This window comes from Mauremys reevesii, linkage group 19, assembly GCF_016161935.1.
Source record: "Mauremys reevesii isolate NIE-2019 linkage group 19, ASM1616193v1, whole genome shotgun sequence".
In the NCBI taxonomy this organism is placed as follows: domain Eukaryota; kingdom Metazoa; phylum Chordata; order Testudines; family Geoemydidae; genus Mauremys; species Mauremys reevesii.
This window is the reverse complement of record NC_052641.1, coordinates 13,107,522-13,127,436: the sequence shown is the minus strand read 5'-3', so window position 1 is coordinate 13,127,436 and position 19,915 is coordinate 13,107,522. Positions and strand designations below refer to the sequence as shown.

Below are 19,915 nucleotides of genomic sequence, written 5' to 3'. Positions count from 1 at the left end.
CTCAAAGGAAAAAGAACAGGAGTCCTTGTGGCACCTTAGAGACTAACACATTGATTTGGGCATAAGCTTTCATGGGCTTTACACAAAGTAAAGAACTATTTCCCCATGCTAATTTCCCCCCTACTGTTACTCACACCTTCTTGTTAACTGTTTGAAATGGGCCATCCTGATTATCACTACAAAAGTTTTTTTTCTCCTGCTGATAATAGCCCAACTTAATTAATTAGTCTCTTTATAGTTAGTATGGCAACACCCATTTTTTTCATGTTCTCTGTGTATATATATCTTCCTACTGTATTCTCCACTGCATGCATCCGATGAAGTGGGTTTTAGCCCACGAAAGCTTATGCCCAAATAAATTTGTTAGTCTCTAAGGCGCCACAAGGACTCCTCGTTCTTTTTGCTCATACGGACTTTTGTTACCATCTCTTGAATACAACAATTGAGGAAAAATTTACAATTACAATTCTATTATTAAAACAACAAGGAGTCCGGTGGCATCTTAGAGACTAACAGATTTATTTGGGCATAAGATTTCATGGGTAAAACAACTCACTTCTTCTCCGTGCATCTGAAGAAGTGGGTTTTTTACCCACGAAAGCTTATGCCCAAATAAATCTGTTTAATCTTTAAGGTGCCACTGGACTCCTCGTTGTTTTTGTGGATACAGACTAGCAGGGCTAACTCCTGATACTTGACATGTTCACCAGGCTTGGAACAGATCAGTTAACTTTTGGAAACAGCCTAACAGCTCTTTCTTGCCTTAATCACCTGTTAATTACTGTTTATAAACAAAATTCGGACTCCCTGCTTCAGGGGCGCAAGCAGCAGCGGGTCTCCTGTCTCCTCTGCAGAACTCCTTATATTGCACTTTGCCTGAGGCTTGCAGTTTGGGGGGGGGGCAATGCCCTCCCTTGCCCCCCCACCCCTAACTCTGCCTATGAAGCCATACTCCCAGGCAGTGAAAGCACCTGGTCTGTCTGCTGACAAGGAGCAGAGATTGTGTCACTGCGTCTCTCCCCCACCCTCCAAGCCCCCCAGTCACTGACCTCGGTCTTTACTTTCACTTGGAGAACGTGGACCTCCTGGAGTTCCCCCACGGTGCTGCGGCTCACGCAGCCGCGCGCAGTCTTGCCTGTCATGTAAGACACCTTGTCCTTCGTGGTCTGCTGAAGGGTGCAAACATCGCCGCTCGTGGGACCTAGAGGGGAAGCAACTCACTGTCAGTCATCTCGCTGCAGGACAGAACGGCTGCAGTGAGAAGGGGGGCTCCGGGGGCAAGGAGCACAGGAGGATGGGAGAAGAGAGAAGGGCCTGGCACATCAGGAGGGGAGCAGGAGCACAGAGTGGCCAGGGAAGAGAAGGGGTCAGGGATGCAGGAGGGAGCCCAGGAGAGGATACAGATCAAAGGGCAACTGAGGCATTAGCTAAGGAGCCTGGGTGGTGGGAGGGGAGAAGGTGCATTGTCCTTATTGGAACAAGAGGTGCCTGGGAGCCCGTCTCCTGCCCAGGACAGCAAGAAGGGGCTCCGGGTTGTATAGGAAGGAGGTGCCGCAGGAGCTGAGAAGAGACTTGTGGGCAGAATGTGTCTGAGCACAGGGGGTTGGGATGCACTGGGGAAGCACATCTGTCAGTTATTAGATGCTGCCGGGGGATACGGGCTAGGGGTTCGGGGGGGGGGGGCGCTTTCAGCTCCAGTTTCCAAGGGTGTATAAGGTCAAGGCACAACACTTAGCCCTGAAGGGGCGGCTCTAGAGGAAGGAAGCAAGGCAGGACAGACGGACGGAATATCTCGAACCGTTCCTAGGTTACTGAAAAGGACATTTCCTCCATCAGCTGTAGCTGCTCTTTAAACAAGGTAACCCAACAGGATTCTTCCTAGCGCTTTGGCTAAGAGGTGGGGGAAGCACCAGCTTACCATGAACACACCCTCTCCCTGGAGAACGCAGCCCGTCTTTGCAGCTGTATGGACTGGATCAGGGAGGGCTTTTTTGTCTCTAACTACGACCTTCACCGCGTATTTTCAAGCCAGTCTCCATCCATGGTGGAGCTCCACTGACTTCCATCAGGGTCTGTCAGGGCCAACTCTGAGACTAGCTCCAGGGAAAAGCAGCAGCAAAATCATTCAGCCACTAGAACTATGCTGATAGAGGGGAAAGTCAAAATCAAAGCTACACTCCCTCCTTTTTCCCTGTGCCTGGGTAACAACAGACATCACAGGTCACCCCTGGGCACTGAACCCTGGATCCCCAGCACTAAACATGTGAATCGCCACTACCTGAGCTGAAGGAGTAACTCTGTTATCTGGTGCCTGCAGTGCGGTCCTATCCACTGTAAGCCAGCCACAGAGCAGGGCTGGATAATACACCGAATAGTGGGTTCCACCAGCATAATGTAGGGCTCTCCAAATAATCTCATAAGCCACACGTGCTGCTGTACTTTGTATTACTGTAGCACCTAGAGGGCCCAATCCAATGTGGGCTCTATCGTGCTAGGCACTGTACAAGCATATAACAAGAGATGGGCCGTGCTCTGAAGAATTTACAATCCAAATAGACAAGGGTGGTAGGGGAAACAGAGATGAAGTGACTTGCCCAAGGTTACCCAGAAGGTCTGTGGCAGAGTCCGGAACAAAGCTCAGGTCTCCTGAGTCCCAGCCCAATGCCTTATCCTAGACCCATAGGGTTAGAAGAGAGCACAAGGGTCATTTAGTCTGACCCCCAAAATATGACTCTGGTGGGACTCAAACCCACAACCTTTGAATGACTTCATCTGTTACTAAGCTAGAAGACCAATGCGCTATTCATTATGCTATAGAGCCCATATCTATGCTTAGTTCCTCTGAGCAGTGTCCACTGACACCTTAGCTGCCTTTGAGGGACACTGGGTGCTGTCCTGGGCTCTCTGCTCAGATCCCCCTCTGGTTCCCTGATTTTCAATCTCTGACCTCACTCCTGCTCCTATTTTTAAATTTGTTGCCCTACACACCCACTTGTGGCCTGGGATTAGCGGTTCTTCCCCCTTAGCTATGGTGGGGGGGATTTAGTTTTGGGTGGGCCTAGACGCGCCTTTCCCAGATCTGCAAATAGCACATATCACTGCCTACTCAGCCACAAATCTTCCACCTTTAAACACCCCCATGCTTCAGGGGTTGAAATCCTGAATCTTATTCAAAGTGAAATTTTCAGCCCCATCCATACAAAACTGACCCTGAATCAATCGTGAGCTCTCAGCACGCCAGAGCAGAGAGAAATACGTGAATCGCACACCCACTGTGGGGGATCAGAGCTCATGCTTCAGGATATGAGCGGTCAGTTCCCACGAGGTCAGGAATCCAAGCCCTGCGTCCTCCCACCTAAACACACCGCATTTCGCAACAGGCCAAGTGCTCGATGTAGGGTCTTTTAAAAAATTCCTCTGAAGTGTCACATATTGGCCGCTGCCCAAGACAGGAGATTGAACTTAATAAAGCTCTGATCCGGTATGGAAAATGCTATGTCCCTGCTGCAACCAAACACTTGACAAAATCATGCTATACCTTTCACAAACAATTAAGCACAAGAAGTCCCCCCCCCCACCCCCATGCCACGTACACCCCCCGGTCTGCAGCACGGCAAGAGGAAATCGGAAAGATCAGAAGCTGTTATTTAAGTCATCTGAAAACCGGGGCACGCAACATTTTATTGAGGGAACAATAACAATGTGCCATTCAAAAAACCAAAACAGAACATCTAAGTTACTGGAATGCATGTGGAATCCGTCTTGTACGAGGCAAGTTAGAGACCTGATCCTGCAAGCAGATCTTACTCCCGCTGACTGCAATGCATCTGACTGGGGAATTGTCCCATTGAAGGCAATGGGACTTCTGACGCCAAAAGTTGCTACTCGGTGAGTACGGGCTGTCAGAATATGCCCCCCCCTCCCCCCGGCTCTGTTTGGCAGAAGCTGAGACTAGAACTGGCCAAACCACAGGAAAATAAAAACACAACAACATCGAGGAAAATAAATATAAATAAAATATATATTTTTTTGGTGGCCATTTTGCCCTGACCTTGGAAAAATTTCATCCTGCTAGAGCTGAGACTCAGAGAAATGGGTGAGGACATGGCAAGACACCTCATCTCACACAGACCACTAGGCAACCTGAGCTGGATTCAGAACAGCAATGACCTAGGGGTATTTGGTTCCATATCCCGCAGGAACAAGTCCCCAGCTCGTGACGCTTTATGACCGAGCACTTGCTGCTGCTGAAGGGCAGGCATTGGCCGCCTTGCTCTGGATGAAGGCAGGGCAGGGAATTGTAGTAGGGGTTGGCTGGTTTCCCCTTTCTGCATCCTGAGGTTCTCAGTGATATCAAGGAGATGAGGTGCATATAGGGAGAGAACAGGCTCCGTGGATACAGAACGTCGAGAATGACAGGTGGGTTGACAACTCTCTGTCCGCCTGTGTGAATGGCCCAGGCATGGAGGGACAGGAGCTGTCAGTGTTATGGTGGTGAGACCCTTTTCCTACAGGCAGTCAATGAAGACAAGGCAAAGGAAGAAAATATACTAATTAAAGTGTTTGCGTGTGTATGAGAGAGAGAGAGAGCGAGACAGGCAGAAAGACAGATGGATCTCACCAGAGGGATCAGAATTGTTCATTTGTGTGTCAGAGGCCCTATACAGCTAACAGCTCATGGAGATTCTACTTTGGCACACAGGCCTGGACTATCAGCGCAAGATCTGATGTCCCTGCTGCTTCTGTTAAGTTCCTAGTGGCCCTGGCATTCAGCACTGCAACAGCTGTGAAGCCTTAGGCGCCTACAGACGTTTTACAACAGCATCCTCATGTAACAAAGGCTTCACTAGGGTGATGGTGGTGAACTGCGACACACCGTGAGCCCTTCCTTAAAGGGAGCTCAATATCCTTTGCCAAACCTCCTGAGTCTGAAGCAGGGGGGTGAATCGGGGTCCAACAGCTAGGCCTGGCTGCGCCCTCAGGGTAATGTTTTCTTTGGAGATGGCCAGCCACTGAAAGGATTTCCATCACTTCCCTCTGGGGACTGACGCTCACCAGTGGCTCCAGACAACTGCATGCAAGCAGAGGCGTCTGGAGGCAGCGGGGCTGGGCCGGATGCTAGGCCCGGATTGTCCAGACGCCCTGACGTTGAAGGAGGAGAAGGGTGGATGACTGGACGATGCTATCTACAGCTCCAGTGAGTGACAGGAAATGGAAGGCCCAAGGAATGGGAATGGAAATTTACACACATGTGTCAGCCCTGCTGAATGAAAGGAGGATGGCGAGCAGGAGAACGGGGAAGGCGCAGGGAAGCCGCAAGGTCAGGGTGCTGGTCTTATGCAAATGACAAGCCCTTCATTTGCATATCTCATGAACACACAGAAAGAACAGCAGTGTCCCGTTTCCCAGAATTCAAGCCTGCAGCAGGGAATGGGCGGCAGGAACATAGGCCCGGCCGTGCTCCTCCCTGGCTGGCACCCGGGAAACTCCGGCTGCTCCGAGACTCAGCTCTGTCCTAGGCTGGGTGGGGACCGAGGTTGGGGTGCTGACCCCTGCTGCTTGCCCTGGCCAGGGAGGGGGACCTGGCTGCTCCCTGCCATCCGCTAAGGGCTGCTGGGGCCACTCCTAGCCCTTAACTTCCTGCTGGGGGGCTTCAGGCTGCTGCTCCTGGGGATGGAGGGACAGGAGCCTTTGGCTCAGGCTGCCATTCTCTGGCTTGCAGGATAGGGGCTCTTGGCAGCTCCCTGGCTGGGCTGGGCTGGGCTGGGCTGGGGAGGGGAGCCCAGGTTGCAGCTCCTGTGGGGCGGGGGGCTCTGGGCCTGGCCTGCTGCTCCCCCCCCACCCCCCCATCCCGGGACTGGTCTTAGAGTCCTTGGCTCTAACCACTGAGATCCCACCTAGAGCAGCCCTAAGCCCAGGGACGGAGCCTCGAGCATCCACTCAGGGGCCTGAAGCACTTAGGTTGGAACAGTGCAGGGAGCTGCTGAACCCAGGGGCCTCCCAGCCCCAGCCCCCCAGGGATCCTGTACTGGCCGCAGTAGGAGGGACGTGTATTGGGAAGCTCTGGCTTAGGCTGACACCTGCAAAGCCACTGAGGGATTTGCACACTCAGATCCCACTAAAGCCAACTTCCATCTCAGCCACTTCCCCAAGGCCCCAGGCTGGGACACGGCTGTGTGTAGCTTGTCCCATGCCAGACACAGTCAGGCTGGGGGACGGGGGAGAGGAGGAGAGTTGGGCTCAGTGCCATGCATTCAGCGAGCAACACTCAGGCTACTGTGCCGGCCAGAGGCCCCTGCTCGTGCGGTCCAGTCCCTCACAGGGTTAGTAATAGTAGTGAGCCCTGTGACAGCACTTCACAGCTTCCCCCATTAGCTCACCCCCCTTCCCTGAAGCTGCAAGGCCAAGCTGGGTCCCCACTGCTCTGCCCTTCCCCCAGCCTTTGATTTTCTGAGTGGTCCTCAGCGCTGGCACCTACCCCAGCTTCTGCTCAGAGCTCCCCCAAATCAACAGAAACAGGACACCGATGGGATCTACTGGGTAACACTCCATGGCAGTGATACTCAGACCTCAGGGGTTCAGGAGCCAAATTAGCGACCAACAGTACCCAAAAGAGCCCCCGGCGTGTGAGTTCACTGTTTCATTTACTACAGTACTAGTCATATTTACAGTAGGATAGGAAAATGTTTATATATATAAACACATCAGTATGTGCCTGTGTGTGTGTGTGTATATATATAATTCTCACAGCAAATAAGTTTATAACAGTGTAAGTTGATAACTTAATTGGTTAATAACATAGTAAAAGGATCCTGATTGGTTAATAACTTAGATTGGTTAATAAGTAAATCCCACAGCGTTTTAATACCATGTGCTGCAAAGAGCCGCAGGAGACACATTCAACAACCGCTTGTGGCTTGCGAGCCACAGTCTGAGTATTGCTGCTCTGTGGTCTGTGTTGTGGCCAGGAGCTCAGATGAGATAATCATGATGGTCCCTTCTGGCCTTAGGATCCTTTCCTGGCTTGCTCACAGGGTCTGAATAGCAGCAGTGAAAATGGACGAGCGGCTTGTTAATTTCACTCTGCTGTTGGGCAGAGCTGGCAGAGGAGCAGAGCTGTCTGTCTTTAGACTCGGACACCTAGTCCTGTGTCCCTTTACGCTCTGTTCTCCTTCGGACAGTTTGCTTCATGAGCATTAGAACTAGGAAATATCCTAGGTAAATCCACGCGTGACCAGGCACACGCTTTGAAACGACAGCCTACGTGCTGCCGAAAGTGGTGGCTTCGCCCCTGCCACCCCGCAACACAACAGCACACGCACGCGCCGAGGAAATCTTCCTCTCGTAAAGATTTTTCAAGCCCTGCTAATGGACTCGGTCAGCGTCACAGCCCAGTTTCCTGCACCCAGTCTGCAGAAGATGCGACCGCAGCTGTGATTCACACAGAGTGACAGCTGGAAAGATGGGGGCTGGGGAGAAGAGAAGTCAAACAAGGAGAAAGCAAATTCCAAAGCCGCCCTTGTACTAGGGTCACAGACCAGGCCTCGTCCAGGACGCTGCGTCCACTACCCACCTATTGTCCTGCACTTCCTCGACACACCAGCTAGACCAGCCATGCAGTCAGCAGCATCAGGAGGAAGATAAACAGAGGCTTATCTGGGCTCCACAGGCAGCGTCACTCTTCCCCTCCAGCCCTACCCCAAGCAGCCAGGCTAGGGTAATTCAGCCAGGACTAGACACCAGGCTCCTGCGGCTGCTCAGAACACTAGACAGGCCCGATCCGTGTCTAGCGTTACGGCCCCGATTCCGCCTCGCACTGAGGAACTAGCAAAGGGGAAAGATTAGATCTCCGCGGCGACCGGGAGCTGCTGGGGACGGTTTCCAAGGAGAATGGCACCGTCACATATGGCAGAGGGAGATTACCCAAGCCTCTGGCCTGGGTGTGAAGCCTTCCACCTACAGAGTGACAGTTGCACCACGCCGGCTGGGAGGAGCCAGCCAGTCAGCGTCCTAGGCCGGCAGAGCCAGAGGGGAGACCTCTCACCCTCAGCCCCATCGGCTCCTAGCCCCCCACTCATCAAAGCATTGCCCAGCACACAAACCATTCCATCCAATTCCCCATGTCACTCAGCACCCCGCCCCCACTGCTACATCACGCTGCGCTCCTGCGCCCAGCAACGCATTAGCATTAACTGGCGCTGTCCCGTGAAACACCTTCCCCCTACGATCCATCAGCCCCACGTCACTTAACCCTCCCTTCGGCTCCAACAGGGGACCCCCACCCCACTCACTGCCCCCTTCCGTTCCATGTATCACCCAACCCCCACTGGTGCTCCCCACCCCCGCGATATGCTATCAGAAGCCCCCATCACCTAATGCCCTGACACATCAAACACCCCTGTCCCACCTAACGCTCCTCCTGCTCCCTTGGCTGGGTACATCCGCATGTCCCCAGTTCATAGCACTGTCTCTGCCCTGGCCAACACCCGCCCCGCTAGGCGCCAACCCGTTAATCAAGGGGCCTTCAGCACAGTGCTCCTGCTGAACTCCTCCCCTGCCCCCAGATCATAGGAGCCCAGCGTCCATCTTTCTCTCCACTGTTCCACCCTCTCATGGGGTGCAGATGCCGAGAAGGGAAAACCTCATCTCGTGCAGGCGCTGCCAGAACAGGATTCAGCATCCCGCAAGCAAGGCGTAAGGGCTTCTCCCTGCGGAGGGCTCCGGGCTGGCAGCGTTACACTCAGGCTCGGCAGCTCCCCATGCCCGCTCTGCATAAACACGATTGGCTCCTCACCTCCCTGCCAGGCCCGGCTGGTATTCGTCAGGGGGGAAAGCAGCCTGGCTCCAGCATTATGTAATGATCAGATAACGCAGCTCAGCTGGGCCCAGCCTGCAGGGCCCCGGGGCGATCAGATAAGAGAGCCTTTATTTTTGTACTCCAGGAAAAAAAATCTTGTTCAAACGCCTTCCCTCCCCTCCCCCCTCCATCCCAGCACAGACGAGACCAGGGAGCTGGGAGGGCCCTGACGCGTCACCCTGTCTGCCCAGAGCATGGGCTTGGAGGGGGTGGGGTGGGGTAAGTCCTGTTTTCTATAAGCAGATCAAGGAGACGCTAACCAAACAAGTGCAGAACAATGGCACTGACCCTGGGGTGCAGTGGCATGGAGGAAATCATATGCATAGATGGGGTGGGAAAGAACTCCCCTACAGACACAGTGTATGACCCACAGTCCAGGGAGAACTCAACAGATCCAGGGATTGATAATGGGATTTGGTGCCTTTCACCTCTAGCTTGATGGTTTCAAGTGGGGACTAACCATCGCGGCCATGAAAAGCATCTTGGCTTGGCACACATGGAACGAGCTGGTGGGTCTCAGTCCAGGAGCCATGGCCCAAAACCCAACCCCATTGTTGGTACTAACTGGTCCCTGGCTGGCTGTCTCAGCAGAGAGGCAAAGATTGCCTGGGCCGTGGAACGTTAACTCTCCTCTCTCCAGCTCACCATTACAAGGCAGTGCCCGACGGGGGGGTGGAGATGGGGGAGAAGGCTCCTCTGCTACTGCCATGGCAGGACCTTTCCTGGGGAAGAGCCCAGAGCATCAGCCTCTAGGGCTTTCACCAGCACTAAATCATTTAAAAACTAAATACACACACAGAGCCCTGCCGCCACTCACTCAGACCTAGTGTGAATCGCACCTGGTCTGGGCTGACACGGGGGAAGATTCTGGAGTTGGTTGCTATTTCTGGCCTTTTAAGGGTTGGGAACTTTACCAGTTTGCTCAGTGGGATCACTGGGAGTCCATTTGCATTTAATATTTACTTGTTTCTGAATCAGGTGCTTTCTCTTCCATGTCTTAGGCACTGTCTGCGACTGGTCAGCCCAACAGGCATTTTGTAAGGCTAAACCTAAGGCCGGGAGCCCTGATCCTGGGAGGATATACAGGTTTGTCAATTCTGCAGTGACACTAACAGCTGTTGTCATCAATTCTGAGAAAAACACAGCGAGTGAACGACTGGTGAAAAGCCAAGGGGATTCAGAACTCTTAGCTTTGATGGGGCTGTTAGTAACTCAGGGAAGACATTCATTTAAAGTCTTTTTACACTGACTTAGCACCCTTCACTCCCCATGATTTAGTTAGCCAGAGTCGCTTGGGTCCTTCTGCTTTTCAGAGCTGATTTGTTACCGCTCCGTCTTCCTGAGGAGGTGAAGTGAACTCATCGGAGGTCATGCAGTGGCTCTGTGGGATTAGCATGAGAATCCAGGGCTCTTTGCTGTAACCAATGGATCACACAGACCTACCTGCCATCTCTGGCAGCTCCAGGACGGACCCCCCCAGGAAATCTGCAGCTCAGGCTGTGTGTTAACTCATCAACCCAGGAAGGTATTTTACTAGGTTAACTAACCGCAGGCACCGCATACTGCAGCGATGGAAATCCACAGGTCAATAGAGTAGGTGAAAGCCGTCTCGGACCATTTCCCTCTCCCGTCTTGGCTAGAGAACCTATCCTCCCTAGGTGAGGGGAAACCAGCCTGTTTCCGGGACTAAGCAAAGGGAATAACCTCTTTTCTTTTTGAGCCTTTCTGCATCATTTCTGCTTGTCTGTTCCGCCCTCTACAGACATCGCCGAGGTGCCTCGGGGACATCGCCGAGATGCCTCGGGGTTACAGAGCCTCTTTACAGGCCTGGGATTTAAGGGAGACAACGCAGATTCTTGCTGCTGGAAATCCAGCGCTAGCTCAGAACTACAACATGGCTGATCACTGTCGCAGACACCTTTCTCCTGGCCCTGCATGTGAGAGAAGTGAGGCCTGGGAGGCAGGATCTGCTGCCAAGCCTTTGTCCCGTGGCCATCAACAGGAATCTGGTGATTCACTGTGGCTCATACTGACCAGGCTCCTAGTCCTGTGTTGTCATCCTAGCCTGCAGGATGACACAAGGGCAGCGTAATCTACCCCAGCTGCCACGCCAGGCAGAGCCAGGTAAACCCAGGCATATGAGGACCCCTAGGACAAACCCCCTAATTCCACTAAAGGCAGCACGAACGTTACACAGCTCGCTTTTTGATGTTGCTGGTGCTGACGGATACAGTAATAGCTGGATGAGATCAGCACACCGGGACACAATTATATGATTCAGATCCTTTCTGTGAGCTAGAAAACAATGCCAGTAAATGACCCGCAACACAATGGGATGCCAATTCATAGCAGAGTGCGCAGACAGTGGTGGGTGGGATGCGCTCATAGGACGGGTGAAGGCAGGGGTGGGGTTTCGGGAAGGGAGGTCTGGCTAAAAGGGGAGGCATGGCCATGCTGAAGGGACTCAGGCACTGGATCCCGATCAGCCAGTCACATAGCGCCTTTCATCCCAGACCACTTTACCAACTCATAAGCAAACAATACACAGGGCTCACCCCAACAGTCCCTGAAACACGGCCCCTTCTGGGGTGGGACGTGGAAGCTGCTTCACAGCAGGCACCAACGCTCGGCTACAGTTTAGGGCACAAAGCGAAAAATGCCTTTTTTGACGGAAAATGCAGCTGGAGTGTTAGGAAGGCAGAACATTAAAACCCAGCCTGGAAGTCAATCTGGGAAGTGACGTGATCAGCAAGAGGTGTCAGGGGCTACAGGTTCCTGAGTGCTGTCTCCTAGGACACAATCGTGGTGCTGGCCAAGGGAAGGATGACACCTACTGCACCACCGACACCCGCAGGGGAGCTCTGACCGGTCTCTCTGCTAAGCACTCACGCAGTCCAACACTGCTGAGCTCGGGCCAGACGGCAGGAGCACAGCACAAGGGGCTACAGAAACGGCTGGATGGCAGCTGGGGAGTGTAGCTTTTCCCCTACTTGTCTGGGAGGCCTCTGAGTTTTTCCATAACTAGGGTTTTTCACGTTTTAAACCAATTTTCTACTTTGGGAGTGAAAAATAGAGTAAGGGGGGGAGGCAGATTTTCATTTCGCAGCTCTACTTAGTGTCACCGGTTCAGGGTAACTGCGCCAGTATCCCCCGCCACGGTCCCTCAAGGGCACCCACTTAAGGTTTCTGGCTCCCCAGCCATCACCTCTCTAGGGCAGAGACCTGCATCTCTCACCCTCCTGACCAGTGTTTTAAGGCTGCACAGCTCCGTCCGGGCCTTACACTGTGACGTCCCCAGCAAGCCAGGCTGCCTGCACTTTGCGTTCTGTCCAAGGGCTCTGAGCAATGCCTTGCCCGCAGTTCCAAGTTACCACCCAGCTCTTTCTAAGCCAGCCCAGGACCTTTATTCTTAAGGTAAAAGCAGTACAGAGAAAACATGTAAAAAACCCAAAGTTCCTATACATGAGCTAACAGCTGACCTGAGGTCACCCGCAGCCTTAGAGGGCCCTAGCAAGCCAAAGTCTTTCCAACTCTTCTGCAAGGGTTGGGGCCCTTGGACAGAAGGTCCTGTCTGTTTGCTGGATCAGAAAGAAGGCCTGAGCCTGTGCGAACCCAGCTTTTTATTCAAACAGCCTTGCTTTGTCGGATGGACTCTGGACAGTCCAGCTGGAATCAGTCTATGCTCCCTGGAGATATTACAACCCGTGTGATTTGCCATCGTCATCTCCCACTGTTTGTGGTTGCTGGAGAAGTTGGGGTAGCCCGCCCCACAGGAGTTAAGTACAATCCTTAGCCCGCAGTGATATACAAACTTAATATAATACAGGCCCCAAAGACATTGCACAGGATTGCACCACCTGTCACACGGCATGTGGCAGCTCCTAGCCAGTTCGTACATTAGAAGGGCAGGGGAGGACATTGGATCATCCAGTGTGACCCCCCCTGCCCCCCCGCGGTAAGCAGGGAATGCTCAGCTGGTCTCCTTCCTGGGCTGTGGCTGGGCAGTGCCACGCTTAGCAATGCCCAGCTCACCTCTGCCTGCATACAGCGAAAGAGCTTCTCATCCCCGGGGGATTCTGTCACTCAGAGGGGTTGGTGTCAGACTCCTCATGCTTTCCGGGAGCAATGGGAAACACACACTGGCCTGCGGCTAAACCAATAGCAGCTCAGAGCCAGCAGCCGCTGAGCCATCCCCACCTGTCATTCAGCACTGACCCAAAGGGAGCCCACTGGGAGGACAGCAGCTGCCATGTAGAACATCGATGGTAGTGGGGAAAGGGACCATCCTCAGGGTGCCACCAAAGAGGATGAGGATCCTCTGGGGTTATACGGAGCCAAATTCCCCCCGGCTGTAAGCCAAGAGAAGTCGTAGGGTGCCACCAGGGATAGACTTGGCGCAATGAGGCTGCCTAGCCACAGTCCAGTCCCATTTGAACCAGATTATCCAGCCACACAGTAGTTCTCCAGGAGAAGTCACTTTAACTAGGTCCCCTCACTCTGTTGAGCTCAGTGCCGTGATTAGCACAGTCCTTCCCCACCTGCAGGGATCACACAAGCACTAGGGACGCACCTTCCCTCAGTGACTCATGATCTCAGGCCACAGCTTCTCCCGTTCTCTGGGAGCTGCTCTGTTACCATACTACCATGATTGCTGTTCTGCAGATGAGTGTGCTCCCCAGGTCCTGAGATTCCACACTGCTCTCCCAGCCCTGCTCGTTACAGTGCTGCCAAAGCTTATGGTTTTAAAACAAGTCCTGGGATATTTGGTTTGGCTTCTTAAAGCTCCAGCTTCTGGAGTCATGTGATTAGGTGAAAATCTCAGTGTAATTTTTTAAAAGATTGGTTGCACAGAAAAGCTTGAAAATGGGACTCAAATGCAGCCTGAAAGCTCAGAAACAAAAGGCAAATCCCCCTGCCCGAGACATTTTACACATTTTCTAATAGTTTGCGATTTTTAAGCCACTCTGATGTTTCTTGGGTCTTGATGCATGATTTCTGAACGCAGCCTGTATCCACACCCTACACATGACCGGAATAGTCTTTGTACAAAATATGCCTTGGGAGGTATAATTCGAAAACTAGCAACTAACTGGTCAATAATCTCAACAATGTACATAGCAACCTTATGTGTAAAGTTCTGGCATCCCCCTGTGTGACGTTGAAGGCACATGTTCAAACCTGCATAGCCCTGACTAGGTGGAACTGCTCAAGAGGCCTGGCTTAAACAAAGGGATGTGTATTTACCTCAGTTTGCATATAAGCTGGAAACAGAGTCTTCAGACAGTGAGAGGGGGAGAAAGAGGACATAGAAAATCTGCATTTCAGAATCCACAGGTGAAAAGAAACAGCACAACACCTCTTTCCTCCACCAGACACCCTGTCTCCTTGCTCCCAGCTGGAAAGCACTTTAACTAGGGGGCATGCTCAGGAAAACACTTTTCAAAGGGTGACAGGACCACAAAAGCGAGAGGCTAAACACCCCTGGGTCTCCCTCCCTACCCACCTCTCTCTAAGACAAGAGACGTTGGGCTTTGGGAGCAGATCCTGACCTGAGAGTTCGGTCAAAAATGCTTCTGGAAAGCCCTGGTAAGAATTTCACCTTGACCCTCGTCTGGTTTGTTACATTTAGTACTAGGAAGTGCTTTGAGCTTTATTTCTCTTGTAAGCATTTCTGACTTTAATGCCTTATACTCGCACTCACTTAACACTTAGCTCCTTGGACTTCAGTAAACTTCTTTGATTCTGTAAACAAACCTAATCCAGTGTTGTGTGACCTGCGTGGGTGACTCCACTGAAGGCAGCAAGCTGTCATGTACTGATCTCCTTAGAGGGGCACGGGACCTAATACATCTGGACTGGCCGGGAGGGGGCTAGACAGTGCAGAACACACCCCCTGGGGAGATGATTCGGGACTGGGTGTGTGTTGGGGTCACCCTGCAGGGAGTAATCAAGGCTGCTGGAAGCCAGAGTGTGGCTGATGCGCTGCTGACAGGCTGCTGGGGTCACACAGCTGCTGGACCAGGGCTGTGGCTATGCACAGACACGCAGGACGTGAGGAGCCCAGGTTGGGAGCTACAGCAGCAAAGCACTGAGGCACCCCAGGGAGCAGGGTGGGGGTGATGCAGCCCCTCACTGGTCTGGATTGCACCCTGGAACGTCATGACCATGTTATCTCCACACCCACGATCCCCCTGGAAACTTGATCTTGGTTTAGAACCGATCTCCACGGCCAAGCCTGCCGTGTTGTGGGGTTGGGGTATAGCACGGTGCTGGCCTGGCTGTGTGCACGAGATCACAGAGTGTTACAAACCAGCGTGGAATCAGTGATGATTTTCACAGCACGTCCCTACTACAAAGCTATCCCGTGCCTTGCTAGATATCCACATAGTCCGACCCTTCAGCAAAGCCACAGTTCCATCTCTGCTATCTGCCCTTCCAGTCTCATTCTTCATAAGAACGACCGTACTGGGTCAGACCAAAGGTCCATCTAGCCCAGTGTCCTGTCTACCGACAGTGGCCAATGCCAGGTGCCCCAGAGGGAGTGAACCTAAGTGATCTCTCTCCTGCCATCCATCTCCACCTTCTGACAAACAGAGGCTTGGGACACCATTCCTTACCCATCCTGGCTAATAGCCATTTATGGGCTTAACCTCCATGAATTTATCCAGTTCTCTTTTAAACATTGTTACAGTCCTAGCCTTCACAACCTCCTCAGCTAAGGAGTTCCACAAGTTGACTGTGCGCTGCATGAAGAAGAACTTCCTTTTATTTGTTTTAAACCTGCTGCCTATTAATTTCATTTGGTGACCCCTAGTTCTTGTATTATGGGAATAAGTAAATAACTTTTCCTTATCTACTTTCTCCACATCACTCATGATTTTATATACCTCTATCATATCCCCCCTTTGTCTCCTCTTTTCCAAGCTGAAAGGTCCTAGCCTCTTTAATCTCTCTTCACAGGGACCCGTTCCAAACCCCTAATCAGTTTAGCTGCCTTCAAGGGAGCTAACAGCTCTGGCTCTCTCCCCTTGGCTCGTTTAGTTTCTTTGGTGTGTGTTTCTGTTAATCCGCTCACAACGTTCGTCCCTTTCAAATCCTTGCTCAGCCTGAATTGTACTTTCCCCTCCTACTGTTGCTTTACTCTTTGGCCTCAACACTTGCAAGATTTTATGAGAGTGAAGAAATGCAGCTGGGGAATTTCCCAAGCATCTCACTTCTCCAGGGGTAGTTACTGTGGAGAGAGGATTTACCCCAATCCGGGGAATTTGGCCAAATTCCCAATTTCTTTACAATCTCCGTTTTCAAAGGCTCGTACGTTATTTTCATTTTCCCTTTTCCCTCTCCCGTCCCTGCGCTGCCTGGGAGCTTTACAACCCAAAGCGAGACACATAAAACTGGGGTTTGCACTTTTCTAACATTTGTTTCGAGTTTTCTCTTTCCTAATCCCAGCAACCCTTTCGAGCTATTTCCTCTGCAAACCTCCAGCTCTCAGCATTCTGGCTGCAGCCGCCCGAGTTTGATTTGACTGAGTAATCAAAAGATGGTTTACACCAAACACAACGGGCCGGATCAGCCTCCCTCCCAAGCAGTCCCACTGGGGCATGTGCTGATTCACACCAGCTCAGGCTCCGGCCCCCTGCATCTCCCAGCACTAAGTGCTCATGTCAATCACCCCCAGCCCAACACTGGAATGGGAGAGGGGCCCTCAGCAGTTTGTTGCCTTGCATAGCCCAGGAGACCCCTAGCAGCTGTTCAACTGGCCTTGCACAGCGTTTGCATTCTGGTCCCATATTGTATCTGAGAACTGAGATTTATCTGGTGAGTCACTGGGAAGCCTCAAACCACCCCCGTCCCAGGCCCAGGGGACAGGTTTTCCTTCCCTCCTTTAGCTCTTTTTCTGTAATTTGCTTTCTTACTTGCTAACTATGGGCCCGATCCAACTTCCATTGACGTCGCCCGACGGGCTCTCATTGATTTCAGCGAGTTTTGGATGAGGTCCAGGGAGCCCGATCCTGTGAGCTGCAGAGTGCCTGGGCGCCCACTAAAGCCAATGGTGCTGAGGGCACTACAGGAAGCACTCAGCGCTTTGCAGGATCTGGCTCTGACAGCAGCAGGCTAGAGACCTCAGGCTGCAGTCTGTGCGCACCCGCCCGCCGGGATACTTCACAAATAAGTCACTCTCCGCTTGGCCACAGGGAGCGCAGTGCGGAAAGCCCAGGCCTAGGGACAGCAGAGGAGGTGCTGGGTGAGCTTTCCCGGGCTGACCAAGGGAGTGCCTGGCTGAGCTGGCGCTAACCGGAGAGCGGGTAAGAGTCAGCCAGCGATGTGGGGTCCCCGGGCTGCGGGGAAAAGTGAAAGCAAAGCCGGGTTTCGCTCTCACCGTCGGCTTTTCGCAGAGCCTGCGAGGGGCAATGGAGATGCTTGTGGAGATCCCACCGGCTGCGAGTTCCCGGTGCAAGAGCAGGGCTCTGGCTGTGTTCGCTGGGGACAGAGCGGCGCACGGCCTGGCGTCTAGCCCACCAGTGCCTGTGAAAGTGCAGCATGAAAACTTGGTGCTTGGCTCAGCTGGATTCAGGGCTAGTGTAAAGATCCAGCAGCGAGAAGGATGGGGCGGAGCAGGAGAATACAGAATGAACCCAACCTGATCAGCCAACCACCCCGCACCCAGAGCCGCCCGCCCAGAGCGCAGGCAAGAAGGAGTCACTCACTTGTGCGTATTGGTGTGCAAGAGAGCAGCAGTGCTGCTAGGAACAGCCCGGCCTCCATGGGGTGGGAATGCCGACTCCCCGCTCTGCCTCTCTTCTCAGCCTCCCGGCTCTTCTTAGCCTGTGTCCAGAGGCAGGGGCCTCGCACCAGGAACCCCCGATGGGCTGCACTGTTTCGCTACAGGACTGAGGCGAAAAAGACGGAGGGAGGGGAAGCGTCTCCACTCCAGCCTTGGGGAGTTTCCGAGCTCTCGGCGATGGAGAAGTGGCAGCAGCAGCAGAACCGGCACCGGTCGTCGTGGGCTGGCAAGGCGGCTGCCGCTTGCTGCGCCCGGGCTGCTCCGCAGAGTGGATGTGCTGGGTCGGACTCACAGTGCCTGAATGGGCAGCACTGACTCAATCCAGCCCTGATGACGCAGCACGGCAGGAAATTAACTCCCTTTAGAGGAGGGTCTGCCAAGCGATCGCCTGCCAAATGAAGAGAGGAAATGCCGTTTTCAGAGGCCTGGAGCCTCTGCTGGAGGTCACGCTCTGAGAGCTGTGGCTCAAGGCAGAAGGAGAGCAAGGGAGGGCGCCTTGCACTTTCGGTTCTCTCTGCAGGGAGGAGTGCAGCGGAGATGGGGCTCCCAGCACATCTGGAGCTCCTGGAAGTGGCTCCGCTTCCTGGCCTCCGTGTGGGTCTGCATTTCCTTTTCTCCTGCCCTCAGCCAACCCGGTAACTGAGCCTCTCCCCTGGCATGGCCACGCCGGGGAGTGATTTCTGGCTTCCTGGCCAGATTCTGCCTGGAGACAGATAGCTGGGTTTGTGAGCATGGCCCAGTGCAGCTGCAGCATGGGTGTGGACACCGCCCTGTTCTCAAGTCCCAGCCACTAAATCCTTCCTTTAGGATTCCCGAGAGGGAGTGTGGTCTAATGGTTAGTACCCAGGCCTGGGATTCTATTCCCAGCTCTGCCACTGACCTGCTGGATAACCTTGGGCAGGTCACGTCACTGCTCTGTGCCTTGGTTTTCCCCATCGCATGGGGCTGCTCATCTCTGCCCGCCTCTCAGGGGTGGTGACTCTAGAATGCTCTGGATGGAAGGGGACAGAGATGGCCAAAGCATCTTTCTGCGGGGGCTCCCCGTGTCATTTCAGGGGGTCCGACGGGAGTTTGACGGGCTGCCTGAGAGGCCAAACGGGGAGTTCACATGCCCCAAGCTCAACAATATGAGGCACAGTGTCTTGCGAGGAGAACATGGCCACTGCAACCTCTCCAAGGACACCCTCCGAGCCTGGCTAGCTCAAGGAGCTACCAGGGGGAGCGGAAGCTTCTCAGGCAAATCAGTAGCAGCACTAGAAGGAACGTTTCTCTAGGTTAGCAGCCTAGCTAACCCCTCAAGAGGACGACGTGTCCTCGCTGGCGTACGGCCGACGGCACCACTCCCTGCGTGGTGCTGAAGACGTCAAAGGGCTGCTCCATGCTACAGCAGCAGCCGAGGCAGGGGACCCAGTTACAGTGCCGATGGGCTCTTAGCTGTGGTCTGTCTGTCCCTGGACACGGCCAAGGCTTTAGTCTGGCTAGGGAATACAGCTGAGGTCCTAGCTAGGGTACAGCATGGAACTGCCTTGCACCCAGGTCAGGGGACAAGCACGTTGTAACAGGCTATAATTGATGCCTGAGCAGGGTCTTAGTCCCATGGCCATTTGTGAGAGCAAGAGGGACTTGTTAAATGCTCACTAAGAACGTTGCTGAAGAGCTATTGTTGATATAACAATGGGACTTCATGACCTCGGAAGCCAAGGTTCCATAGTAGCTGGGGGAGGGAATCTCCATTTCTGGTGGGCTTCATCCCCCTATCAGGCCATCCCAGCAGATCCTTCCAAAAATGTGTTGTTTTCCCCCCCAGCTGTTAGAATGTACCAAAGGAGAAGAATGTTTGTAACTACCCACTGGAAGGCTCTGGGTGAGCCCCAAGGATAGGTCCCCTGGGCTGGGAGGCTTTGGCAAGGCAACGAATCCCACCCGAAGCAGAGACCCCCCACCTCCCCAGTGGACCCTAGCCCCCAACTCCAGTAAGTCCCAGCATAAGAGGCTAAAGGAACCCCGTCTACATGAAAGGGTGGATAGCGCCATGGAAGGGTTGAAGGGCTCTCAAGAGGGCAGCACCAGGGATGTCCTGGGTGAGAGGAGGAGGAGGCTGGGACTTTGCCGGGTTGGGTCTTCACCTGGGGCAGGTCAGGGCTCTGTTTAGATCTCAGCTAGTGACATGCTGAGCACCCCCTCTGCGTCATTCTCCCACAGCCCTGCAGCGGCCTCTCAGTGACTCCTCCCCCTTCTGCGCCATCTCGGCCCTGTCAGGTGGTGCCACCATC

At 53.3% G+C, this 19,915-nt stretch overlaps 1 protein-coding gene across 1 annotated transcript in view; it reads right to left on the bottom strand.

The window, feature by feature from the left end:
• ENG (endoglin) overlaps positions 1 to 18,883 on the bottom strand; it is a 56,461-nt gene extending 37,578 nt beyond the window's left edge. The window contains exons 1-3 of the mRNA XM_039506444.1: positions 18,523 to 18,883; positions 17,566 to 18,030; positions 1,050 to 1,201 (exon numbers count right to left, since the gene is read on the bottom strand). Of these exons, the coding sequence (XP_039362378.1) occupies positions 1,050 to 1,201; positions 17,566 to 17,623 (210 nt within the window). The 5' untranslated portion in view covers positions 17,624 to 18,030; positions 18,523 to 18,883. The remainder of the gene's footprint in view (positions 1 to 1,049; positions 1,202 to 17,565; positions 18,031 to 18,522) is intronic.
• Between the last annotated feature and the right edge of the window lie 1,032 nt (positions 18,884 to 19,915).